The sequence below is a fragment of the Oenanthe melanoleuca genome, chromosome 4 (genome assembly GCF_029582105.1).
Source record: "Oenanthe melanoleuca isolate GR-GAL-2019-014 chromosome 4, OMel1.0, whole genome shotgun sequence".
In the NCBI taxonomy this organism is placed as follows: Eukaryota; Metazoa; Chordata; class Aves; order Passeriformes; family Muscicapidae; genus Oenanthe; species Oenanthe melanoleuca.
In genome coordinates this window covers 29,793,215-29,820,887 of record NC_079337.1, presented here as the reverse complement: position 1 = coordinate 29,820,887, position 27,673 = coordinate 29,793,215, and the positions used below count along the sequence as shown (strand labels likewise).

Genomic DNA, 27,673 nt, shown 5'->3' with positions numbered 1-27,673 from the left:
CTAATGGGGACTTTTGGGGGGGTGGGGGGAGGGAGAGGGCGTGGGGAAGGTAAACTCCCCATAAAGTGATTTGATTTTAAAAAAGAAGAAAAAATAATCAAAGATCTGTGATGGAATGATTGTTAAGCAAGGAGGCACAGTACTGCTGCATTAGAAGGCAAAAATTATTGGTAAAAATTATCTTTATACAGAAAGATTTTAGTTATGGATAGTTATTTATTAGAAAGCAATAATTATCTATATGCAGATAGATAAAGAAAAATAAAGAGGATTTCAAAAGACATCTATACCACTCTGTAAGTGCACCCAGATAAAGATAACAGCTGTATTTTAAGCACAGTTATTTATTTTAGATGGTTCAGTACAAATTTTTTCAACATGTGGTTATTTAAAACCTGCTTGCACTCCTTACTGTTGAGCTGGTTCACAGTATGCCTTCACTATGTTTATCTGATGATTTCATTCACTCCTTATTGCTTATCCATACAAAATTCATCATTGAAATTATTACTACTTTAAACAAAAGCTTTTGTTTCAGTTTTAACAAGGTCACACTTCATAAGCATTTATAGTCGATGCAAATTCTTTTTATGAACTTACCAAAGAAAATTAGGGTTTCAAGACAAAAATAACAATGATGCTATACAAACCAATATATTTTGTATAAAAACATACAGACTTCTGCTCTATACCTTTTCAGAAACCTGTTTGGCCAAAGTAATTAATCCCTTGTCCACAGTCTTAAAAAAGCAGATGCCACTGTATTCATGTTTGATCTATGCAACTGCATTCTTTACCTGTTTGGGTATGTTTTCAGTGTTATTTTCAGTCTGACCTGACATTCTTTGGCTTGAGCTGTTGTAGCATTCTTTCCAAAATACAGGCATGAGCCTTCAACACACAGAATTTGTAATTAACACACCTGGCTCACAGGCAAGAGAACATGACTCAAAGAGATAAATTAGTTTACTAGTAAGTGCTCTCAGATAATCCTCTTCAGAAAATGGCTTGTACAGTTTAACCAATGTTCTGCTTTTGATTTATCTGGCTTCAAAACAAACTGCTATTCACTCTGGTAAATATTTATACTTAAACATACATGTGGGTATACACATCTACATATGTACATATGTACATTTATGTTTACTGCGGGTTATGCCCCCTTTATAGTTTCCTGAAAATTAGTCCTATCAGCATATAGGATTTTAACTAATTAATTTAAAATTATATTTTCCTTAAGAAAATAGTTTTTAATAATTTAATCATGTTTTCACAGAAAATACCTGACAAATTATGCCATCTGAATTTTCAAAATAATGATAATAGAATAGTCTTTACCTGTTTAATGCATTTTAAAACTAGTATGTTCACGTATTATATACTTTCCTAGTAATTATCAACTGTTCTAAAGGAATTATTTACCTGTTAAATATGCCTTAATTCTCAAAAATATTTTAACCATGAGAAGCTTGAAGAAAAGAACTAATGAAACCAGCAGTAACAGCATCACTCAGCACAGTGGTGCTTGGTTTGGGTGCATAACATATACAGGAGAATAAAAGAAGTCTTATGCACAACAAGGGGTTAAGTACATCCCCAGCTATATGCAGTGAATCACACCTATCAAAGTCAAATTAAAATTTTCACTGACATAAAGAGAAAAAATTAATATATTTGCATATATTAGATATGAATAAAACTACATATAAACATATATTTTGAAGAGATTGACTGATAGTATTGGTTTATTTGAAAGCTTGACTGGCATATTTAAAGCTTGATTGCCAGACTACTCACCAACTACTATTAAACATAACTCACTCTCAGATTTCTAGGAGTAAAATATATATTTGTACTGTATTCAAAACTGCATGGTAAATTATTTCAGGTATTATGGACAAAATTATTGAAATAATCACATAATAAGAATTTGGAAATTCAAGTAGGCAAGAGAAAACTGTTAGGTTTGTATCTGCCCACATTCTGGATCATGGACCATGAAAATGGTCTGTGAGCCAGGCACAAAGATGCACAGCAGGGCAGCACTGTCACACAATAAATACCTCAGGTTTCTTTATAAAGAACTCTCAGGAGTAGAAGAATGTTTAAAGTTTGCTACAGAGATCAAGTTTGGAAGAGAAATGTTTTGAGAGAAATAAAATCACAGGAGGCTACATCCTGGTTTTATTGTATCATTTTACAGAAGAAATTCATCTGATCCTCACCATTTTAATTACAAGGAGGCACAGAACCTATTTCACATCTGCTCACTGAGCCTGAGAAATGCCTTACAGTGAAAAGGAAATGAGAAGGACCAAGAATACAAATGAACTGAAACACAAGCAGCTAATAAATCCCTCCTTTCCTTAAAATCAATTCTAATTTATTGTGAAATAAATTTAAGGTTGGTCCACAGGAATTTTAATTCAAATAAACACGTGTACTTTTTTTCCATCCTTCCCTTTAAAGGATATTTATTTTTGCTTATTCTTTAAGCATTTTGCCAGCAATATGCTCACTGCTATTTCTTTAAAAAGGAAAGCTACGGCATTATATTCCAAACGGCTGAGGAAACCTTTGCCATGACTCTCAAGTTGCAATATGCCAGATATTCATAGGTTTTCAAAGCTGCTGGTTGAAGATATAATGAAAGGATCTAAGGTTTATGCATGAATCAGCATCCCCTAGTCACAATGTCATGGTGCAGTGATCCCTGCAGAGCTGTAAGACTTGATTTAAAACAGCAAAGCTCAACGCTGACTCTTAAGCCAGCAGGATTAAACAACCAAGACTGAACATATATTACCTCTGTGCTCAAACTACTGTATGAAAAACTTGTTATCGTTATGGCAGTTTTATAGTACTCCATAGGAAACCTCTCTTTAAGTGACTCCAATATCCTTTTAATTCTAAAATATGTGAGAACACAATACAACTACCCCTTAAGTTTTTGGGTTGGCAGATTTAAGAGGAAAGGATTTCATCTTCATCACTTTCCTTCTTTCTTGTTTTAACAGAATTAAAAACTTTTAAAAAATCTGGTATTGCTGATGGTCAACACTCCTTCAATTAGACTAGACTCAATTACACTGTGCTGAAGGACAATGAAGTCCAGTGGTTTGGATATATTACAGTGGTTTGGATATGTTCCATTCTGCCTTGTGAATCACCTCCAATGCTGTACCTTTGCTCCAGCTGTTAAACCAAACAGAACCAAGGAGGTTCTGTTAGAATGAACCAGGAATTCTCACACAGTGCTAAGCCCAGGCCATTCCTCTTGAAAGCTACAACTGAAGTCATGGCAGCAAACACTGCTCTTAATTGTGCCATTACTCTGAAAAACATTGGTGCATCACCTCTCAATCTAAAACACGAGGCTTCCTAGTGATGCTGACTGACAAAGTGTCAAACTGCAATTAGATTCCAGCAGCTACTGCCAGTGACCTGTCAACACAGCTTTGCAGAGATGCAACAGTTCAACAACCTGAAGTGACTATTTTTTATGGCTACATTTTGAACATACTTGTCTTGTACTCCTTTCCAAGGTTATCTGAAGGTGGCCCGTCCTCCTTGGTCAAAATCATAGAATTGTGGCCCAATTTGCTGTCATGTAATACACCATGACATGATCTCTTGGTGCTGAGATGAAATTCCCACTGAAGCGCAAGTCATTGCATGAGTGAAGGCTACCTACTTTCATTGTCCTCTCCACTTCTACACCCATTTTCTGGCCACTTTTAATTGACTGAGTAGTATCACTGCTTGGAACGTTCCTCAGAGGTACATGACCACCTCCTCCTTTCTGAAGCTTAGCAACCTTTTTTAAAAGTAGTACCAGCAACACTGGTTCATCTAAAAACCATTTGCTCCATCAACAAACTCCAAGTAAGTGCTGAAAATTAGTTAGAAGATTTTACACATTTTTACAGTGGGCTTTTTGTTTGCTTGCTTGTTTTTAAAGCAGATGGAGTAGTGTGCTGTTGCCCTGAGGCTACAGGGGTGGCAGGAAGGCAGGCTGGGCCCAGCAGGGCAGCGCAGGGGACCCCAGGCACTGCCAGCTGCCACCTGTGGGTGCCAGGTTGAGACCAGCAGGCAGGGCAGGGCTGCACCCCACCTCTGCCACACCAGCCAGAGCTTCTGCAGCCTAAAAGCCAAAAGACTTCAGTGGCCAATTGGGGCAGAAAAAAGACATCATTTCTATTATGGTATAAACCTGCCACTACATTTCTGTGCAGAACAATCATCTTGTTGGAGTAAAACACCTGGGTAAATACTGAAGTGTTTTCAGATTAGTATTATCCTACATTTCTGTGTACCTTCTTTTACACCTGCACTGTTTCATAGTGCTAGTTTTGGGTACCAGTTCTTTGCACACTATTCCAGAAATTAAAAAAAAAACAAACATCAACACCCCCCTCCAAAAAAAAAAACCACAAAACAAACAACAAAAAAAACCCTTACAAAACCACCTGCAGAATGTTCAGCATTTCAAATGAGAACAAGCATAGAGGAGACAAAAAGAGATGGATTCTTCTTAACCATTTATGCATGCATGCTGTGCAATCAGCTCCTAAATTCTACTTCTTGTACGCCAAATATTTATCTTCAGAACTCCTTGTTCTCCAATCAAACCCTTCTGGGAAGGTAATTGAGGGGATACTGTAAATACTGTACATTTTTAGCACATGCTTCACTAGTCAATTAAATCCAATGCACAAGATAACTTGACCAAAACATCAGCGGTAACTGAGGTGATGAAAAAATAAGTACATGTTATTGTCTTAATTTAGAGCTCTTCAAACTGCTTGAAAATTGAAGCCTTGGACAAGGCTCAGACAAAGGAAAATCCAACACACGGATGGCATCCATCTCCCGTCTGCTGGAAGTCTCAAAGTCAACTATTGCAGTCTATAGCCTATACATAGCACCTGAGTATTGCAGAAATCCTCCACAAGATACAAGAACAAGGCTAATATATATATGCATATATATGCTGGTCAAAAGCACTTGATGGTCTTGGAGAAAAATACATAACCTTTAGTTTCTCAAAGACAATGTGACTATGCTTGTCTCTACTGCTAGTAGGAAAAAACACTCTGGTGTTTTCCAAAACCTGTTTTCAGGTTTTTGTTGACTTCACAGAAATGAGGAACACATAAAGATCTGACATTTTTGAAGAATGCCATGTAAACTGCTACACATACTTCAACAATTCAAGTAATATCATCTGCAAATACTGACCACACGCAATTCTAGTCTACACAAACACCCATAATCTAAGAAAGGAAGAACTATCCAAGCAGTTTGCAAAGATAAGAATTTAGCATTATTGTGGCTGATTACATGCTCTGATCTTGTTTGCCTTCATACGCCTATGGATGCCATACCCTCCTACCCTCGCACATGCCACTGAAAGCTCCTTGAGTTGAGCTCTTGCACCACCTATCCCAGCGTCTGTGCCAAGCCGCCCCTCTTCAGCACCACCGCACAGGGTAGCTGAATAGGAGGGAATAAAAAAAGGTCGCAATGGAGGGAAATTACTCCCGCTGACAGCACACCTCCAGATTCAGTGTCCCTTAGGTCTTTTTCCTCTGAGAGATGGGAAAACGCCTTGGGGGAGCGCAGCGCTGGGCAGGAGCGGCCGGCGCGGCACCGAGCGCGCTCCGCTGCGGGGACCGCGGGAGGGCAGCGAGCGGGACAAAGGCGGGCACGCCTCACCGCCCTGGGCACGCCGGCCGCGGCTCCCCGCTCTCCCCCCGGCACGGACAGTGCCAGCCTCGCCTGGTAGCGCTCCGCGGGGTCACACGGCACCCGCCGGGCCGAGCGACAGGAGACAGAAGCGCACACCGCACCAGGGCTCCTCTCTTCGCGGTACCACGGCCGCGCTGTCCCGCCCCGCAACGCATGTGCTCCGCGCCCCGCGGCACGCGGGCGGCCGGGCCCTGCCGAGCCGAGGGCGGAGCCGAGCATGGCCCCGCCGGGGGAACGCGGGGGCGGAGAGCTCCCGGCGAGGCAGAGCGGGCGGCGAGCGCGGCCGCCCGTGAGCGCGCCGGGCGGGGGGCGAGCGGGCGGCGAGATGGAGCCCGCAGCACCGCGCGGCGTAAAATGGCTGATCGCCCCCCGCCGTCCATCCGCAACCCTCGGCTGCTGGCCAGAGGGGCCCCGGCTCTCCCGCCCCGGTAGCGAGGTGCTCCGCAGCCCGGGGGCAGCCCGGAGGCGGCGGGGGAGCGCTGCGGGCAGCCCCAGGACCGCGCAGCCTTACGTAACGCGCGGGGGGAGCCGCCGGGAACCATTTTACACCTCCCGGAGGGCTGGGGGCGCACGGAGACCCCCGCGCCCCGTTCGCACGGGGCCGGGCGCTCCCGCACCTGCTCGGCGGCGGGGGGGCGGCTCTTCCGGCATCGCACCCCGCACACACCCCCGCGCACACAGACACACGTACCCCGCACACCCCCGCACACACACACACACACGTACCCCGCACACCCTCCGCCGCACCTCTCGCTGCCGCCCCGCCCCCGCCGGCACGGCAGGCTGGCAGCGCCCGCTACTCACAGGCGTTGGTGACGGCGAAGCTGTTGGCCACCTCCAGGTTGTCGATGTGGGGAGTCAGCCTGAACTCCGAGGTGGAATACTGAACCATCCCTACCCGAAACGCGCTGTACTCCTGATCGGCGCCCCTCGGGAACAGCCCCCCTGCAGGGAAACACACACGTATCAGGCGGGCGGGGGCACCGGCGGAGCGGCGCGGGGCCCGGTCTCTGCCCGCCGCGGGGCCGGGCTGGGCGCGGGTGCCGGGGGGCGCCGCTGCCCGAGCGCTCCCGGCCGCGGCTCCGTCCCGTGTCGCGGGGGGCCGGGCGCTGTGGCCGGGGAAAAGGCGAGGGGACCTCGCTGGCGCCTGGCGGGCACCGCGGTGGGACTGGGCGCGCGGCGACATGACAGGAATGCCTGAGTGACACCGGCGGGGATGAGGGATCGGGAGATCCGCCGGGAGGAGAGCGGTGTCTCCCCAAATGCGGGCACCTACCGATCTGTATGCTGTTAGAATTGACCCCCCAGATCAGTCCCCACAACACAGGAGCCAGGAAGACAGAAATATGCATAATCTTTTGCATTTCCAGGAAAAGTAGAGCATCCACAAAGCCACGGAAATAGCCCTTTCTTCTTCCTCCTCCTCCTTCTCCTCCGCGGAGTGCGCTCGTCAGCAAATTAGATCCCGTGCGCTCCGGGCGAGCGGTCGGCGGGAGTAAGCGAGCCACGGAGGGAAGGAACGAGAAGAGCGCCGCGGCGGGCGAGGGAGAAGCCGCTGTCCGAGCCGCCGCCGCTCCGGTGCTGCTCGCGGCTCCGGCGCTGCGCGGGATGGGGGTGCCGGCGGTGCCCGCTCCGCTGCGCTCCCGCCGCCCGGCCCGGCCCTGCCCTGCCCTCGCACGCGCTCGCCCGCGCTCCTCGCACTCAACGGGCGGGCGGCGCTCCCGGCGAGGCGGCGGCGGCGGCGCCTGCGCGGAACCGGCCCCGGCGGGAGCGCGCCCGCCGCGCCCCCTGAGCGCCGCGCCCCGCCCCTCCGCGCGCCCGCCGGCCGCCAGCACCGCGGACAGCGGCCTCGCTTTCGGGAGATTAGTTATTTATTTATTTATTTCACTGGTGTTTATTCGTTTATTTATTTATTTCGCCGGCCTTCCCCAGGATGGAGCCACCTCACAAATACACCTGAAAAGCAATTCCTTATTTGTTTGTTTTTTTGGTTTTTTTTTTTTTTTTAATTTTTGTTTTAGCTGCTGCACCCAAACCGTAGAAGTTAATATGCAGGAAGAGTAAAAGCTATTCTGATATTTCATTTTCATGCATAATGGGGATTTTTTTTTTTCCCTTTCCAAGATGGGTTCCAGCTGTATTAGCTAGACATGCTATTTACTGCAAGCTAAATTTAACATTTCTCATTTTGGCACAAAATCTGTTGCTCTGCACTGCACACACACACACACACACACACACATTTTATAGAAGAAAAGGCGGTGTAGCATTTGATGACAATGAATTTGCTATTAAATAACCATTTTCTGGCATTTTTTAAAAATTAATTTATATTTAGTTAACCATGATGGGAAATATCCACATAGGAAAGGATACTGATCTTGCAATGAATTAGCTTTCCCCTTTTTTCTTCCTTCTTATTTTTTTTTTAATTATTATTGATAATTTTTTTAATTCTCCTTTCCAGGAAAAGGGTGTCGAAGTTTCAGGTATTCAGATGTCAATATGAATACATACCCTGAACACATAGGAAGTTGGTAATTCAAGGCCCTTTTCTCATCACTAATTCATGATGAGTTTTGTTTCATTTGAGTCATTTCACCAGGAAATCCTGTACAAGCTTTTTTCTGTGCTTGTCTCATCTTCTCTCTCTCACCCACAAAATGAGATGAGCCTGACAAAGAAAGCAAGCTTTGACAACCTGAGCCCAAAGCCCCTATGGGCTTATCTGGGTGGGATGGCAGAGTTGCTACAGCCCTTCCTCTCTCTCTCCCCACAGCCTGATCTTGCCCAGAAGCCAGTTTTGCAGTACATGATAAAACATACTGTCGAATTCTGTGATAAGGGCAGGCAGCATCACTGTGAGAATCAACAGATTAAGCTGTCAGGGGAAAGCTTGTATTCAGGTAGTCCCTACTGCATCCCAGACAATGAGATGTACAGAAATTTACTTTTAAAAAATATTTCAGTGTAAAAATGCCAATCTTTAATAGAAGTGTAAATAAATTGTATGGTTTTTTTTTTTTTTCACTGAAATCTACAGCATCCCCTTATGTATAACAAATGAGGTTAAAATGAAGCAAAGATCTCAGTTTTATGATTGTATTTTAATATGTTATAATAAAACAAAATAATCATATTTTCCAATATACATTATAGCTGCAAAATCAACTAAAATATAAAAAGATTTTGGCGATGTAAACCTTAAAAATGAAATAATGGTTGTTAATTTTCTAATGCATATTTTTCCATTTCAGAATTGTGAGCATGTATAGGTATACATCATGTACAATATGTGCATGTGTATGTATGTGCATATACTACTCCAAATTTGTACCATTACATCAGAACACGTAGAAAAAAATGTCAAAATATGTGGCCGTATTCCATTGTTGATGTGCCAGGGAAAGATATAAGATTTCGACTGGTATGAGTAAGGACGAGTCAATCATAGGAAAGCATGGGCAAGTCAATCAGCAAGGAAACAGTTCAATCAGAATTTAGTGACAGTGAAAAACGTTAATAATAAAAAAATAAGTCTCTTTCAACTCTCTATTTTTTTATAAAAATCCTATACTAATTGAAAAGATGCAAGCTGGCAAAGGAGAAAAAAGAAATTTCTAGGTGATAGTAATTTATGACCATGTACTAAGAATAGACATACTCATTAACACTGTGCCTGAGAAAATCAGACTACATTACTGGGAATCACATTCAATACTTTCTTTTAAAGCAAAAAGAATCTTGCAAGAGTGTGCAAGTAAGGATGGTATTCTTGAAAAGAGAAGATTATATTCTTATATGCATTCTTCTGAGTCCATGAAAGGAGCTCATATAAAAATACATTAGTTCAGAAAGTGAACAAAGCATCAGTGGGGAGACTGTTAATAATAAGCATCCATCACTTGTTGAAAGGAACATAGCAGTGCAATAACAATGAAAACAATGGCAGATGACAGAAGTCCAGATATCAAATAATAAGATGTCAGACCCCTGAAAAGCTGAAGTGCCTAATCTTGATTCTGTAGAACTCCAAGAGAGGTTGCTACTTACTGAAAAGAATCATGGCTATACTTGATTTAACAATTTAATATTTTCTAATGGATATTCTGAATGTAAGGTAGAAGTTGGTGAGGAAGATAAAAAGAGCTGATATATGTGCTAATCAGAAGTAAAATTCATCAGGAATACATTTTCTCTGCAATTCATCCTGGCACAATCCTGGCTGAAACAGTGGCTGCAGTTCAAATAAATGCAATTCATGTGTTTCATTAGTTGAATATGAGATGCAGAAAGAAACTTGGAAATGACTGAAGAATTGAAAATTTTTGCCTTGTGCCCAGAAACATTTAGCTATCATTCCATATACTTAACCAAAAAATAATTCAGGAAGAGCTTGATGATGTGGAGTACATGCTTCAGGAAAGTAACTGGGACAATATAAAACACTTGAGGAGATGGATGGAGTAAAATACTCAGTTGTTCAATGCTGATATTCATCACATTCAGATTAGAAATAAAGTTTATCTTTTGTTTTTCTGTTTTAATAATGTGTCATTGACTATGCAGTCATATACTGAGCAATGTAATGAATTCCTCAGCCCTGCAAAATGCACAGTTAAAACCAGTCTCTTTTCTAAAAATACTAGTTGAAAAAAGTTAAATTCTGAGAAGGCCATTGGCAAGAGCTCAGACTAAATGGTTATAATTAGCCTTCTGGACTTTTATCCTATAAATTTTGGTAGTTTATATTTACAATTATTTTCTATATATTCTTCATTATAAAAAAAATCTTAAAATTTATTAGGATGCAAAAATGCTGTACCAACATATGAACCTTTGATTCTGTGACTGATCAATAAATACTTCCCTTCAATAAAGATTATTGTCTTTGGATTTTTGAAATCTGCAGAACTCTTACAAATACCAGTAAGTGTAAATAAAGAGGAAATACAAATGAAGGTTCCAAATCTATTTTAAAGTGTGTAGCCCCATATGTTCACTCTGGATCTCAAGAGTCTTTTTAAAAATAAAAAGTATGTCCTAATCTTTCATGCTTGTTCTGCTTCCTGCTCTGATTAGCAAACACATACTGTTCCCATTAACAGCACACACACCCAGGGAGGACACGTTCTAAGGAGCAGCTTAGGCTACCTTCTATTACATGATTTTGATGATGGAAAAAGCTACATCATGACCCTTCTGGCATAACTGATGTAAAATAACTGGTAATAATCGCACATCACTCCCCTTTGCTGTGTACTAGCTGTGACAGGGCAGTTGGTTACCATGTTAACTGTTATGAGAAATTTATGGCGATTTGAAATTTACTTTTTTTATTTGAGCTGCTTGTGTTCTTTCTATTTGTGGGAAATTGTTAATTTATTTTGCCAATAAAATCACTTAAATATATGCTAAATAAACCGTGTGTGTGGAAAATCTGCTATAGATTACTTCAATTTTTTCCACCAAGATTATAGCAAATTACATTATTAAGCCTCTGGAAAAACATAAAAGGAACACTTTCAGATTAGACTATGCATGCTAAATCCTTGATTCTTGTCTAGAAATATCTTTCTTCTTGGTATAAAAATATTCCATTGGCTTTGTCTCAGACCCAAGGGATACATTTCTTATTCTGGTCCTAATTTTTCCTCTGCCTACCTGCTACTTCTTCTTTGCTGTCTCCTTTCCTGGCTTATTTCCATCTGGTTTTCCAATGCATTGCCATCAGAATCTCCTTTTCTCTACAGTTATTATGATTTTTACCCTCATATTTTACTTCCCATTCCCTCTGTGGAGCACAGCTAATTCAAATGTGTTGGACTGTTGCTTTAGACTATAATAGCCAGCCTTAATCCTCTCTCTTTTCATCTATCACCTCTTCCATCTGTTCCACAAGCAGTACCAACCTTGACTTCAGTGTTCTTTTTATTCTCATCATGTTCTTATTCCTTTTTTTCATGCCAGCATCTATATTTGAAGTATCAACTCTACATCAATTTTTCAGGTCAGTTCTTAATCACTGAAATTCCTCTTTAGCCTTGCACCTTCTCTGTCACCTGTGAGAAATATATTACTTGTTATTCAGAATGAAAAGCTCTTTGAAGATGATGAAGACATCAGATCTCATATACCAGCGGACTGTTCCCTGCTGAGGTATGGTACTTGTCAAATCCCCAGTACTTGTCAAACCACCTCTCCATCTCACTTACCTGCATTCATAAACAACACACTAAAATGTTAAAAGGCAAATACGAGCTGACAAGAATATTATAGTCTGCTCTCTATTGACATATCTGGGGTACACTTTTAGTGTTAGTCTCTAATTTCTACTAAGTAGTGACTTGAACCTTTTTTTCTGTTAAAACTAAGCATTTTTTTCCCTCACTTCTCCATCACAAAACCATGTGGTAATCCCACATCTAAAGAAGCCCAAACAATAATACTGAGAAGAAACTCTCAAGCTAAAAATTACAAACTAATTGAAACCCAAGGCTAGTATGTGCCAGTGGCAGTAAAACCTCTGCACATGCTTGGTCACATATTGCTCTGCAGTTAAATTCATGAGTATTGTAGGAAGTTGATTGTCTCATAATAGTGAATATGCAGAAGTAATATTTTGAACAAGGACATGGGACAAATACCAGCCTTTGGGAGCTGGACTGTGTAATGATCATTCTCAGCATGGAGAAGATATCTTCTCAGTTTAATGTTTCATTTATACATAAAAACTATTCATAATACATATACTTACTCCATTTATCTTAGAAACCTGGAGAAATCAGCTGACCGTTTTTAATTTGAACCTGTTGCAAAGCTGATGAACATCAGAGTCTTGACTTCTTTTTGTATCCCAACAGGTATAATTAGTTCATGAATACTGAGCTCTCGTAGAGAATGGAAGTTCTCACAGTGGTTTTCTTGCTAATCAATATTATAATTTGCTTTATGACCTTGTACAAGATCCAGGACAGTGTTCAGAAAAGCTTTGCAAATATGCTTCCTACCACAGCAGAACTAACTGCTAAACTACTTAATCCAGAGAAGACAGATTCTCATAATATTCCACATTGCAGGAGTGAACCTCTCCTTCTTGTCCAGAATAGTTTCTGTATGTTTCCTTTGCACAAGGCTTTGAGGCCAAGAGCTTTTTGAACAAGCAGGAAAGCTACAATGACAATGCCAGTGCTAATCCTACTTGTAGGCTGGTGACCAAGGCCAAAGCAGGGGAGGGGGAAAGGGCAGTGTGTCACCTCCTTCCACCCCTTGGAGCTGGGAAGCCCCATTCCAGCCTTCACAGTGGAGCACACACAATTTGGCCAGCTGTCACCATGGGGAGGTGTGTGATGGAAAGAGGCTGCTTTGCTGTTCCCCCCACAGTAATTCAAAATTCACTGCTGTCACAAAGAGAGTAAATGAAAGCACTATTTTCCTTCTTCTGTGGGGGCGTTTTGTTTTTGTATCTTACAGCAGTATCAGAAGGCACAGAGGCATCAAGTTCCACTTGCCTCAATGCCACTGGTCACAGTCACCAAATTGTACACCAAAATGGGAGTGGAACAGATTTTAATGTATGTGGGCACATAACTGAGAATTAGACCATAGATTTGTTTATAAGGGCATTGTGCTAAGCTAAAATTTTTATTCTTTTTTTTTTCAGTTTTGCCTTTAAAAGTGAAAAAGTTTCACAAACCTTCTTTTAAAAAGAAAGATGTTCGTGATAGGGATTTAGTTTGAAATGGTTATGTTATTGTAGCACATTTTATTTAGATAATTTTAATAGTTTTATAATTTTTTCAGGGCCTCTGTCGCTGGGAAAATAGAGTAAAATTTAAGTTATAGCGGGTAAGAGTTTAAACACCTATCATCAAATGATCACTATTATGTTTTCCATTAAAAAAAATCAATCACAGAAAAAGCATCAAGCAAATGTTAAAATAATTTATTTTATGACACAAATAGGTAAGAGACAAATTGTTTCAGAAATTGTACTATGGAGTACAAGCACTTAGTAACATTAAAAATAAATTAAGTTGGAGGAATAGGTAGAATTGCATGAGATAAAATAATAATTCCTTTCTTCAGGAAATATCCAAAAGTTTTCATTTTGTTCAATTACCCATTGCAGACATTTTACACTATACTTCTAAAAACCACATCAGAAATAGCATGTAAGATTAAAAGGATTTATGTGATTTGATACATCATCTCTCTCATCCTTATCATTATGATCTTTCCACAACAGAAATTTCTTTTGGGTTCACCATTTACCTGTTTGGCATCCATAATTTTAATTTTTTTTTTTTTTGTCAAGAAACAGCTTGCTCAAATTAGCATGGAAATATACAGAGTTGTGCTCAACAGAAGTTTATTTTTAGTTCTGAAAAACCGCTTCAGTTGCTCAGTCCCAGAACTAGTTCACAGCACAGATATTTTTACTTTCACCTCTGCATTGGCGTATCTTCCCAGAGATTAGTTGCAAGAATGTGGTGTTAATGGCAAGCTTTTACAATAGGGAAAAAAACCTCAAAAACAGAAATGTAAGAGAAAACTAAAAATTCTTATGAGGCACTTAATTTCATACTTTGGACTTGTAATACATCTACTTCATAGTAAATATGCAAAACGTAACATTCTGCTAACTGCACAAATGTTTATAATATAGGTTTAATAGGTGAGCTTATAGTAGAAAAGTTTCTGCTTATAGAATTTGTGACACTAAAGAAAAACCTAAACAGTGCTTGGGTGTCTTTACTAAAACTTCCTTGGTGTTGCACTATTATCTTATACATATAAACTGCTAGTCATTATTGTGGTCTGTGGAGTTGCCATTTAACCTGAGACTGACCTTGCTCCTTGCTAATTGCATTGCCCTTAAAGACACACATGCATGGAGGTGAGGTGCACACGTGGCTGGGTTCTGATCAATTCTGAATTTCTGGCTTCCTTTCACTACAGGGACACATACACAGCACAACGAATGAAGGAATGCATGAAGCCTCCAAAAGAAAGAGATGAGCTGGTGGGGTCTCAAGGGCAGTTCAAAAATGGTTGTTAACAACAAGAACTTGGAAATTAACATTTAGACTGTCATAAGTCTAAACAAGCTACAAAGGAAAACATGGGCAGCGAGACAATTTATGCCACAGCTAGGAATATGTGAGGAAACGACAGGGATACATCCTCTCTCCCAAATCATGGCTGTACCTGATCTGTCAGTACCAGCTGTAGCTACTGTGAAAATAGCATTAATGCCTTGCTGTTAAATAAAGCAGATCTTCTGATGTGAAGTAATGAATTCACTTTCTATAACTGAAACTACAAAAATCCCTTTGCTGATAGTATCTGACATTAAGAGCACAGAAAGGCATTTTCTGCAGGAGAACCCTCAGCAACATTTGCCTTTATTCTGCTGGGCTCCCTGTGGTTTTAGTGGCACGAACAAAATAGGACCTTAATTTTAGAGGTTGGTCAGCTGTAGCAAATAAACGTCAAAGGCAATGAAATGAGCTTACACAAAACACACAAGGCCTTTAGAAAAAGCAAGAGACACATAAAGAGATCAGAAACTTCTCTCCTCAAACGTGTATCCAGAATCATCCAGTTCTTACTGTTTTCATACTAGAATGGTAGGAATAATTCAGATTTTTTTCACAGCAAGAAGCTTCAGTTACTTGAGGCAGTTAAGAGAAATCACAGATCACACCAGCACTCTGAGCACTACTGTTGAAAAAGATAGCAGATTGCAATACTGCTTCTTTGCTTGCTTCTTGCAGCACTGCATATAAAAGTCTGCTGAAAAAAATGTTATGCTTCAGAATGGAATTTTCTCCATTCATCATCTGATTATTTTGCAATTTTATTAATTATAGCTCATCTCAATTCAGTGCCTCATTAGATGAACAGACAATTTGGTGTTATTGACAAACGATTGTGTGATACATATGAATAATCAATTACAGTAATACTCCATGAAATGACAGTGAAGTTAAATAGATTGAAAATACCATCCTTCATGGGTCCCACGATCTTTTCCTTCTGAATGTCAACCATGAAAGACAACCCAGTACTAAGCAATCCATGGGTCAGACAGATGTGTGGCACCCACCTAACTTCTGTGTATGAACCGTCCCCAGGTGATTCTATCTGCACTGCTTTTGGACAGCATCCTTTAAGTGACAGATAGCATTGCCTGACAAGAACCTCCCACCCCAAGGATTTAGCTAACAAATCCCCAGAAACATATCCATATTTTACTGTATCCTTTTTATTAATTAATTTAGTAGTCATTCACTTAATATACCTATCAATTACTGTTGATCATTACTAGCACTGGTGAGCTAATAAAATACTGGATAACAACTAATCACACTTTCTATTTAAAGGAAAGTTCTTATTGTACATTCTATGTGACAACACTTGCTTTGAATTTGTTATTGAAGGAGGTACTCCAGTATGTGACTCCAGTGTCTGCCAAAACCCTGGAAAATACTATTTTGGGAAGGATTGAAGAAACATCTGTAGGACAAGGCAGTCATCAGTTACAGCTAGAATGGCTTCATGACAGGGAAGTCTTGCTTGTGATGAAGGTGATGATCACCTAAGTGATGAAGGGAAGCCAGTTGATGTAATCTTTTGGACTTCAACAGAGGTTTTAATACTGTCTCTCACAGGATCCTTCTGGACAAAACACCCAACACCCAGCTGGATAAAGACATCATGTGAGGGGTGAGCAACTGGCTCATGGGTCAGGCACAAAGAGTTACAGGGAATGAGGTGACATCAGGCTGGCCACTTGTCACTAGAGGGGCTCTGCAGGGCTCCACTCTAAGCTCAGCTCTCTTGAACATGGTAATTAACAAATTGGACACAGAACTCAAAGAAATACTAATGCTAATACTAATACTAATACTAATACTAATACTAATACTAATACTAATACTAATACTAATACTAATACTAATAAAGTAAGTTCAGGACACTAAACTGGGAGGAGCTGTTAACTCCCCTGAGGACAGAGAGGCCTTGCAAAGAGCCATTGAAAAATGAGAGAGATGGGCAATCACCAACTCTGTGAAGTTTAACAAGGGCAAGTGCTGAATTCTGCATCTGGGAGAGGGCAACTCTGGTTGTGTGTGTAGACAATGAAAGATAGAACAAAATGCTGGAAAGCAGTGCTGCAGTAAGTGACATGGATGTCCTGGTCAATGTCAAGTTGAACATGAGTCATTGTGCCCTGACATCCAGGAGGGCCAACCCTGTCCTGGGGTTCATCAGGCACAGCATCACCAGCCGGGCAAGGGAGGAGATTTTCCTGCTTTGCTCTGCACTGGGGCAGCCTCACCTTGAGTGCTAGGGGCAGTTTGGGGCACCACAATATAAAATACCATTATTAGAGAGTGTCCAAAGGAGTTGGACACTCTCTAATGATGTCCACAGAAGGTCCAAATGAGGTCCAAATAAAGTCCAAAGGAGATCATGAGGATGGTGAAAGGCCTTGATGGGTAAGCCATATGAGGAGTGGCTGAGGTCACTTGGTCTGTTCAGCCTGGAAGAGAGGAGGCTGAGGGCAGACCTCACTGCAGACTCAGCTTTCTTGTGAGGAGAAGAGGAGGGGCAGGCACTGATCTCTTCTTTCTAGTGACCAGTGACAGGGCCCAAGAGAATGGCCTGAAGCTGAGTCGGGGGAGGTTTACATTGGATACCAAGAAAAGTTTCCTCTGTGCACTGGAACAGTTCCCCAGGAAAGTGGTCACAGAACCAAGCCTGACAGAGTTCAGGAAGGGTTTGGACAACGCTCTCAGGGCACATGGTGTGACTCTTGGGGTATCTTGTGTAGGGACCGGAGTTGGACTCAATGATCTTTGTGGGTCCCTTCCAACGCAGAATATTCTATGATTCTGTCATGATTTAATATCCCATGGCCCACATAGCTCCCTCTGTGCCATAGCAGGGGATGATTTATTTTACAGAGAACTGGAAAAATATGTGGTTTGATATGGGTGCACTTTGCAAATACTTGCCAAACAAAATAATATTAATGGAAGGCAAAAATACTGGGAAATTTATTAAATACTGACACACCACTTTCAAGAAGGCTTAGTCCTAGGAATGCCATTATATATATATAGATATTATAGATATTGATGCTTACACATATTAAATTACAAATGGATAAATATATAATTTTAAAAGCTACAACTTCTTCCTTTGTTTCTCTGCAAAGTCTTCTGGGGGATTTGGATCCAAGTAAGTAACTATGAGGTTATTTTAAGAATCTTTTTTAGATATCAGAAAGAAGTAATATTAAATGAAAGAATGCATGCATGCATGCAGTGGATTCTCCTCTGACAATAAATCAGAAAGAACTACAGTGGAAAGTCAATGTAGATGAGGGGGAAGATCAGGCATTTGAAATCAGTCAGATGATTTCCAGAAATGTTAGGACTGGGAGAAGACAAATTTTATGCCACTGAATCTATGATTAATAGTGACCAAAATATTTTTTATTACTACTTGTGTGCATTAAGTGCCTTAAGGCATTGTACCACATATAGCAAGATAATATTTTTTGCCTCAGCCACATCCTATCTAAACAAAAGGCCCTTGGCACAACAGAAAGACACTTTATTGTCCTCTGTCACTTGGTGCAAAGGAATGTAAGAAAATAGAGGAAATAATCTGCCAAATTTGCAGTGGAAACCTGCGGAAAGGACACTTGCCTCTGCTTACTGGGAACTGTGTTTAGCTGCAGTGTCACTTATGTGCAACCTTCAGACTTGGGCTGTGCACAGAGCTGCGCCCCAGCCAGGGCCTGTGTGCACTCACCCAACAGCAATCCTACTGCTTGGTCAGGGAAGAAATAATTCCATTGATTGAATTCTTGCAGCAGAAGCTGGAAAAAAGACCATATTAAAGGAAAGCATTATGGTTGTGTGCAATATGAAGTAGTATGGACAAGACTACCTGGCCTATTTCATAAAGGTTTGGTTTGTATTTTCATCTGAGAAATGAAAACTGTCAAAAGATTAAATGCTGTCCTATCTTTTAAACTGGGATATCCTTTCAGGCAAAATAATTTATTCCAATTGTCAAAGCTCATCAGACTCTCAGCATGAGTCTTGCATAAATGGGTTTATTCCTGGCTGTTTCATTTGCACACTCCATGAAATTTTTTTCCACCTATTTAATTTCATCAAAACTTTCCCCACAGACACTAGCAAACTTGCTGCAAAAGCACTGTAATGTAAAATACACTAACTCTTCCTTATGTTCCTGTGGGAAAAAATAGGGTAAAACACAAAATATTTTGATAATTAGTATGCTTTGAAAAATATCCATTTTAAAATGCTGTTCCTGAAATAAGAAGAATATGGAGGCATATGACAAATAAAGCAATAAAGCCATGCTTATGGGTAACAGATAATAAAGTACTGCCAGCTTGGATATGCACTTGATGTTTAAAAGCTCCCACAGTAAAATCTGTAATATTCTGTATTCTACAGTAGTGGTGTAAAATACTCCCATGAATTTGCAGTGCCTGGAAATATTATTATGGCACCAGCACTGTTATTTTTCTCAAGAAAGTGCTTTTCTGTTGCAAGAAAACTCATCAAGTGTTGGGTGTGATGAACATGTTATTGCAATGGACAGGCTTGGGAAACATAGCTGTGTTTTCCTCTGGCTGGCTTGCTTTGAATGCAGCTTGGAGTACAGGTCTTGTGTAGGGAAGGGTCTTGTCCTTGTCCAGCCTTCTGTGGGACAGCCAAAATTACTTCGGTTGCAGTATATCCCCCAAAATCTTATTGGCTTAAAGACCACAGCAAGATAAGGGTGCCATCATGGACATTTGGTTTTATTAATGTAAGAATTATGTATTTAAGAAGCTTTCACCTTGGGGAAACAACTAGAAAATATGAAGAATTACTAAATAATTCCACAAAGTAAATGATTTCTCATGATAGATGCTGTATATCATTTGTATTTGCTTGAAAAAAGATTGTTTCTGTAATAATCTGGTCCTGAAGCACATCCAGAAGGGGAATAGAAGCAGGGCTGCCTCAGAAGCTGACACAATCAGACTAATATTTTCAAAAACCTTACAAAGTTTTACGCCCTCCAGTAGGCTGAGGCTAAACAGGATTTGTCAGAAGCAGGAGCAGGTATCAAGACAGGCTTTGTCGAAAGCAGAAGCTGATGCTGAGATGGTACTGATCAGAACCATTACTCTCTGCAGTCAGCTCCTATCAGTATAATGCCTTTGAAATAGCCAGTCTCCAAATTGTCTTCCAGTGAGCTGGCCTTTGAGAGTCAAAGAAACAAACAAATTTATCTGGTAGAATGAGCCTGCCTGAGACACTGATAAATCTGTTATGACAATGTGAGGCTTATTAAAGACTAAGAAACACTATTTCCCTAGCCTCTAGGTCAAATGCAAGTTTTAAGGTTAATAGAGGAAATCAACATTTTAAAAAATGTCATATGGACTACTTTTTTTTTCTTTTTTTTTTCTTTTTTTTTTTTTTTTTTTTTTTTTTGTATTCTTCTTTTCACAGGAAATTAATAAATTTAACTCAAAAATATAATGCATGTAGTGAAATTTTATCCAAATGTTAGAATATTTTGAGTTCAAAGGACACAACTGAAACGGCACAACACACATAGAAACAAGTAGGTCCCAGGTCTTCTTATATATTACCATTTAAGGGTTCTTGAACATCAGCACTGGCTTGCCTTCATGAACTCTGATAGAGTCACACACATGATCTTTGCTCTGACTGTACAGAGATGAAAGGTAGGAATCTGAAAGTGTATTGCCAAGGAAATAACTCAGGTTAGATAAAAGGAGTGCTTTGCAGAACAGAAAAGCTAAATGGTATTATTGATTATCATGATGTATGCAACAGAAAAAGAAGGTGGAAGCACAGGGGCTGCCTACACACAGACTTTGCTCTCAGAAGCAGCTGCAGTTTCAGCAGAGGTTTTTCTTGCAGTTTATGCTGCTGGAGACGGTATCCCCTGAGCTGAAAGGTTTTTGCAGAGGGCAACAGTACAACAGCTTGACCTACTATACTCAGGAGGATTCCTTGGCCCAAAAACCTCTTGAGTTTGCTTCTTCAAGTAAAAGAATTACTCCCACTGTGAATATTCATAGAAAGAAACAGACTGACACAGATAGATGTGAAAAACCCCACACTTCCCACTGCCACAGCCCGAAGAACTCATCAGGTGGAAAACAGTTATACAATACCTTATCCTTTATACTCCACAATCCTCATATTTCTTCCTGTCAAAGCACATTAAGTGGCCTAAGTAGCTGCCTGATGGGACAAAAATCCTTAGTAATAAGATGTTACTCCATGTTGTCTTATTGGTTGGTCTCTGATACAGTAAAATCTATTTTCATGCAGTAAGATGAAAGGACATTAATTTTCTTGTACTAAAAGACGTGCTTAACACAACTAATCATGCCAGGCAGCCTTGGATTTATCTCAATACTCAAAAGATGAGTTGACTTATAAACTTGAAGGCCCTTCAAATACTTCCCCTGCTAGGAGGGAGTCAGTGGATGCTGGTTTCCAGAACATGTTGAGAAATCCCATGCTGAAAAGCAATCAGTGCCCCCCAAAATTAGAGTTGACCTGCATGGACAACCAAGATGTCAAAAATATTTTTACAGTCTCATTCCTGTTAGTCTCACTAGTTTTTTAAGTGTCATAATTAATTCAAAAGATTGTGATCCAATATCCACTGCCAGAGGTAGGGACTTTAGACAGAATGGCTCATAAGAGGGATATGATGGCCTAGACTCAGGAGGAAACCTTGCTCATGCTCAGGTGGGCGAATCCAGCTCACTCATTTACACGTGCATTGGTTAAGGAAAAAAGCAAACTGGCATTTTTTTGTCACTGCCACCAAACGCTGCTGTCAGTGCACAAAATTAAAAATGTCAGAAATCCTGTAGGTGATCAAGAGCTGTGGAGAGAATATTTTAGGCTGCCGTCTTTTCCATCAGCCGTAGGAAGGATCTTTCTGTGCTAGCACACAGTGCATCACCCAGTGCACACCCACAGTTCACAGGCACGGGCTGACAAACACCCACACGAGCTAACTTTAAACCAAGTGCTTAAGCACAGCAGCCAAGGCAGCACAAAGCTTTGTGGGGTGAACTCCAGGGATATTTTTTCCTGCCCTAGCCAGCAGGTAGGTTTCCCAGCCACAGCTCACTGTCACCATGGTGATGTTTCCAGTCCTCCTCAAAACAGCCAGTTTAAGGCTAATTTGGATAAGCCTGCACTAGCTGCAGACATTTTAGTGACTGCAGCATAGACATACTCATAGCAATGAAGGACTTTCAGAGAGATTTCAAAATAGCCAGGTAATCTTTATTTTAAATGTCTGCTGACACCATTCCTGCTGATGGAAGAAGGACAGGTGCAGGGGGACTACAGGGGTGGGCAACTTTCTTGAGTAAGGGAAAAGGCAAGAGAGTGCTGCAAGCAGCCCAGATTGCTTGTGGCTGATTTGATACAATGACACAGAAAAATGAGGAATTTATGTCTCAAGTTTTTCTTTTTAATCCACTGTTTACTTAGGTGTAATCTTCACAAGAAAAGAATTCATTTCCTTATCTTTTGGGCACCACAGATAAGCTTAATTTTCCTGGTTTTTTATGAAATCCTTATATTAATATAAAAAGAAGGTAAGTAATTTATATAAAAAGCAAATTTCTAGACACAAATTAAAGAGCTTACATGAACAAAACTATTATTCAATTTATCTGTATTTTAATTTCTTTCCACATTACCTTCTCTACTTCTAGAATTAGTGCACAAAGGCATCAAGTAACAGTGTCCTCACATTCCCTTATCTGCTAGACACCTCATTTGTACTCATTGTAGCACTATGATATCTCAATAGCCTGAAAAATCACTTGACACTGCATATATTCAGGTTGAGCTCCCTTGGAAATAAATAATTCAATGCTACCTATTCTATAAACACCCCCATCGCAATCCCCCAGTAATCATAAGGATAAGCTGCTTTAGTTGAGGCAGAGACCTTGGTATGTATTATAACTGCATTATAACATCTCTTAAGAGGTTCCCTTAACAGCTATAACAGACTGCTTAAGTAAGGTATTGTCTCTCTTCAGAGCAAAATATTTTTAAATAAAGTGCATTTCCTTTAAAAGATTATACAGCCAGATCAATTGCTGTGGTGGTTGCCCATTGACACCAACCCAGAAGGCAGTGTTACTGCTTTCTCTTTAATGGGTAATAGGGCACCAAAGACATCTTCCTTTACCCTGTTAACAAGTCCAAATTAATCTGAAGACTTTGAAGAATGAATGCTGCTTGACCAAATGGTTAATCTTCTTTACACTGCATTTACAAAAAAAACCTCCTTTTCTCAAAAGACCAACTGCTCACATACAACATCTCAACTAGAACTAAGTGAAGAAAAGAGGAGGAGCCATTGCATACTCAAGAACTGCTCCCAAAACTGTATATCAAACATGAGCCGTGTACTACAATGAATTAACGTATAACACTGATACACTTTTCAAATTACATCCTTACTTATTGCCTACCTTAAATTTGTAGAAGCAGTTGAGAAATGAATTAAATAATCTCCAAGAAAATTCCTGATGTAGTGTTTGAATGTGTTCTAAAATCCTGAAAAAAATGTAGAAAAATATCTAAAGGTGATGATACAATAAAAGAACAGAATTAGCATCTTGAATACTACCCCTCAATGTTAAAGAACCAAGAAAATACCAAAGTTTATCTTAAGGGTAGAACAAAAATTGGTAAATCTCCTACCACTTAGAGCAGAACTTGAAGTAAATGTCAGATGAAGCACAGATGGGCTCTTCCACAAAAACAGATTTTGCTGTCATGTGGTTTGTTTAGAAACCATGACTAGTTAACCAAGTTACTAAGCTGCATTTAATGAACCTCACCTTTGTTACTACTTGAATGTCTTCATTTCCGTACTTTAAAATTTTAACTCTATGGAAAATTTCTATAGCTGGAAATTTTTTCTACAGTATATTTATTTTTGTGCCCATTTATTTTAATTTAATAATATTTTTCTTTCATATTATAATTAGCAATTAGTATTTTATTTTGCCTATACAGTTTTATATTTGCACCTTATTCTGGAAATCAGTCAACAGGCTGAATTTTACAACTAGAGGGTGCTGGTGGACCATAATGTGAGATGGTATGCAAAACTCTTGATGACCTTTAGTAGAAAGAAGAAAAATAAAATAAATCAATTATTACTGCTCAGTAGGACAAGCTAACATATTCCAAGGTAATACAAATACTGCAATATTATCTAGTGTAAGTAAAAAGAAAGTTAATACTTTATAGCTGATGCTTGGTTTCATTTTAAATTTAGTTTCAAATCTGCTGTTAAACTTCTCTTCTGGCCTTAGTTTTTGTGCTGTAATGAACAAAAAACCTTTATCTGAACAACATGTATTCCGTTTGCTTTCCTTTGTGTGAGTTGGAAAGCAATTACAGTGTATTATTGATTAAGTGTTTTATAATAAAACACAAAAGCCATCAAGTAAGCAGGAAAGCAAGAAGGAACAAAGATTAATTTAACAATAAAATCTATAATTGAGATTTTACAGATAGAATGTGGACATTAATTACAGATAAATCATTTAATAAGAGTTCTAACAAGAAAATTATCTTCAAAAATTCATATAATTTCCAACACAAGGTAATTATTTTTTTGCCTTCCAGTACTCTAATAAAAAATACAAGTATGAGAATAAATAATGTCTATAAATATACCATTCTGTATGTATAAAAATTCCCCCTCCTGTCCTTCCTCTCTTTCATTTCATTTATCCTTATTGCTTCTTAAGGTCTCTGACAATTTTGGAATTGCCTTCAACTAATAGAAATATTAAAACCTTGAACTAGACCTTAAAGATATAATTTCTTTCAGCCCTCATTCAACACAGCTCAATAATGTCTTGCCTTCCATTGCTTTGGATCAGAAAGAAATCCAAAGGACAAACTGTGACCACTTGCTAGAGTGGCTGCCTGAAACCTCCATGAGACAGTGGCCAGGAAGCTGGTGGAATGGGACCATACTGTGAAGAGCAGATCTCTTCAACCCAAACATGAGTCACTGAAGCCAGCCTGTTGATCCCAAAGTGGCAGTGGTTTGAAAAAGATCTGAGTGTGCAGGTTTACCAGATGTCCAGTGATGCCATTGTGGTGTCCCATTCCTCTTCTTACATTCCCACTTTTGACCTTCTGGCTGAGTAGGATTGCCGTATGTGGACAACTTGTTGTGGGCAACTCCCAAGTGATCCAACATTGTGGCCTGCATTAGCTCAACACATCCTGGACATGCCAGAAGTGTAGCACAACAAGTGGGATTGTTTGTTTCTACACTAAGGAAGGTTTCATGTATTTAAACCAGTCCCTTCCTAGCCTATGAGGGGCCAACAGTCCAGTTTTCCCTTTATGAATTGCAAAGTTAGTGAGAGGCACCTTATTTTCATATTGAGACTAGTTGTGGTGCCCCATCTCTACCAGCAGAGATGTGTATGGCACACTCTCATGGGCTGAGGCCAAGTCCCTTTTCTCAGGAGACATGCCCTACTCACATGCCTACCTACATCCAGATTTTTTTGGCTGCATTTCTTCTCATGACTTGCCCTTATGAAGGGATGTACCCTGGCATCCATAGGAGACCACAGCTCCTGCCCTATGCACACCAAGGAGCTCATGTTAAGGTAGTCTCCACACCACAGAGCTTCCTCTGGAAAATGGAAAGCAGCTTCCTATCAGAACTATTTCATGCATAGAACCTTATTCTCCAAAATGTAGCAGCGAAATCAATGGGTCGGTGAGGGCAGCCGTTAATTAACATACAGGCACATCAGGGCTCATGAGAGTCTCAGCTTCTTAGACCTTAGGACATGTTTTCACTCCTACTGGTGGCTATGTGCTAGGTAGCACGCAAACAGAAAAGGTATCATTATTGGTGAAAATGCAATTTTGTCTTGACAACTGGTTTGTTTAAAATGAAAACTTTCAAGGGAATAAAAAAAAGCAAATCAAGAAAGAAATGTCCAATGCAACAACAAAAAACTTGCGACTTACATACTGCAGGCCAGATGCTATGGAAGTTGAGCCATAGGAAAAAGTAATGTAAAAATGTATAACAAACCTGATACTGAGCTGCATCTTGAGATGCCTCTCCAAAACTCCTGATACCTTAAGTCCAGAAAGTGGCCTTTTGTTTTTTCTGCACTGTATCTAGCTTCTTAACTAGAAACTACTAGAAACTAGATACTACTGTTTCTAGTGCCTAAAGAAACAGCAGTTAAAATTTGCCCCAATGTTTTATTGCCAGGATATTCAAACACACTTAACTGTGCCTGCTTCATGGACACAGTTGTTAGGTTTTTTTCCTAAATGAGCTGATTTTACAAAATTAGTAGTTCTCTGATGTTTATTTTGCCACATAGACAAGATCTCCTTACTTGACGCTGCCCTCACTTACAAAGTCTAAATAGTAATAATTACACCTTAGCTTTTTCTTTAACAGTGCCAGCTGAAATCATACAATAAAAAGATGTTTGGTGGGTGTTTACTTTTCCTCTGGAAGTCATCAGAAAAGCTGTTAAATACTACATATACTAGAATACTGATTTAATAATACTCAACGTGCACATCTGTTTCATTGTCAGAAAGACTTTAAATTTCTGTATGTTACTAATAACTGAAGAGTGTTTTTCAGCTTTATAATGTAGTAGGCATTGTCCTTCATATATATTCCTAAAGCAGGATGTATGCTGTACATTTATATACAAAGTTGGTCAGAGCACAGATATTGCAGTGTCATGCTTTCATTCAAATTTCAGATGCCGTATGTTCAGTACAATCGCACGGCATCAAGATGCAACATATTGCTTTGCAAATGCAACTAATTTCACACAGTGGCCTTCATGACTGGGAAGGGATAATGAAATGGGCTATATTTTACACACATGAAAAAAAAAAGATTTATCATAAATATATGGACCAGTATATGACGTTGAAGAACAAGAAGCAAAAAGGAAAGAGTGCTCTTGCATAAAGATCGATTCTCTTTGCTGCTGATGGAATGACAGGCTTGGGAGGAGGAGGCTTCTTGTTGTTCTTGGCTTGAGATTTCCCGAGCCCATTGTTGACTTCAATGGGCTTCCCGTAACAGTCATAATTTGATAATTCAAAATCCCTTGGCAAGCTTCCAACAATGCTGAAATCATTGGATCTCAGATCAGATTTCGATGTGCAAACCTTTTTGCATCTGGTCTCACCAACCTATGAAATAAAGAGTGAGGGGAATCATGATCGACTCACCACAACTCATTAGCAAATTTCATGCAGCTGCTAAAGAACACTGCAAACAAACATACAGGAAATTACTTGTTGATAGGGATACATTACATCAGACTAATTTGTGGAACGGTTATGTTATAAAGTACTTAAGGATGATCAGTCAATCATATCAACTAATCCAAACATTCAGAATTGTGTAATTTTTCATGCACAAGATGCCTCATGCTCTGCAATCTGCTATAGTTAGACTCCTTCATTTTAAGATTATAGAAGGGGAGAGAACATTTTTTTGGGGGAGTATTTTTGGATATTGATTCTGTGCTGATAAACCTGCAGGCCTGATACTATTCAATACTTGCATTTTTCTGAGCTCTGAAACCCACAGTCACAATCAGCCCTAAAATTCAATATTTCATGCAATTAATTTCGGTTTCAGTGTTCTGGTTCTCAAGAGTTACCAGGTCAGGATCCTCTACCTCTTCCTAGGGTAACCACCTTGCATGGTGAAAAGCATTTTGTTTGTACCTGTGGAGCTTAGGGCCTCTCTAAAGACAGGT

The 27,673-nt window shown here is 40.0% G+C and overlaps 2 protein-coding genes across 8 annotated transcripts in view; both read right to left on the bottom strand.

Moving 5' to 3' along the window:
- The window catches only part of GRIA2 (glutamate ionotropic receptor AMPA type subunit 2), an 88,810-nt gene extending 81,362 nt beyond the window's left edge, over positions 1–7,448 (bottom strand). Inside the window, exons 1-2 of one of the 3 annotated variants that reach the window (XM_056490282.1) lie at positions 7,028–7,448; positions 6,556–6,696 (exon numbers count right to left, since the gene is read on the bottom strand). In XM_056490282.1, coding sequence (XP_056346257.1) covers positions 6,556–6,696; positions 7,028–7,115 — 229 coding nt within the window. In that variant the 5' untranslated portion in view covers positions 7,116–7,448. The remainder of the gene's footprint in view (positions 1–6,555; positions 6,697–7,027) is intronic. The other 2 variants (XM_056490283.1, XM_056490284.1) reach the window with 2 other exon arrangements.
- A 6,308-nt stretch (positions 7,449–13,756) lies between these two features.
- The window catches only part of GLRB (glycine receptor beta), a 60,375-nt gene continuing 46,458 nt past the window's right edge, over positions 13,757–27,673 (bottom strand). For all 5 annotated transcript variants that reach the window (XM_056490279.1, XM_056490277.1, XM_056490276.1 and 2 more), the window contains one exon: positions 13,757–27,098. In XM_056490279.1, the coding sequence (XP_056346254.1) occupies positions 26,802–27,098 (297 nt within the window). In that variant the 3' untranslated portion in view covers positions 13,757–26,801. The remainder of the gene's footprint in view (positions 27,099–27,673) is intronic.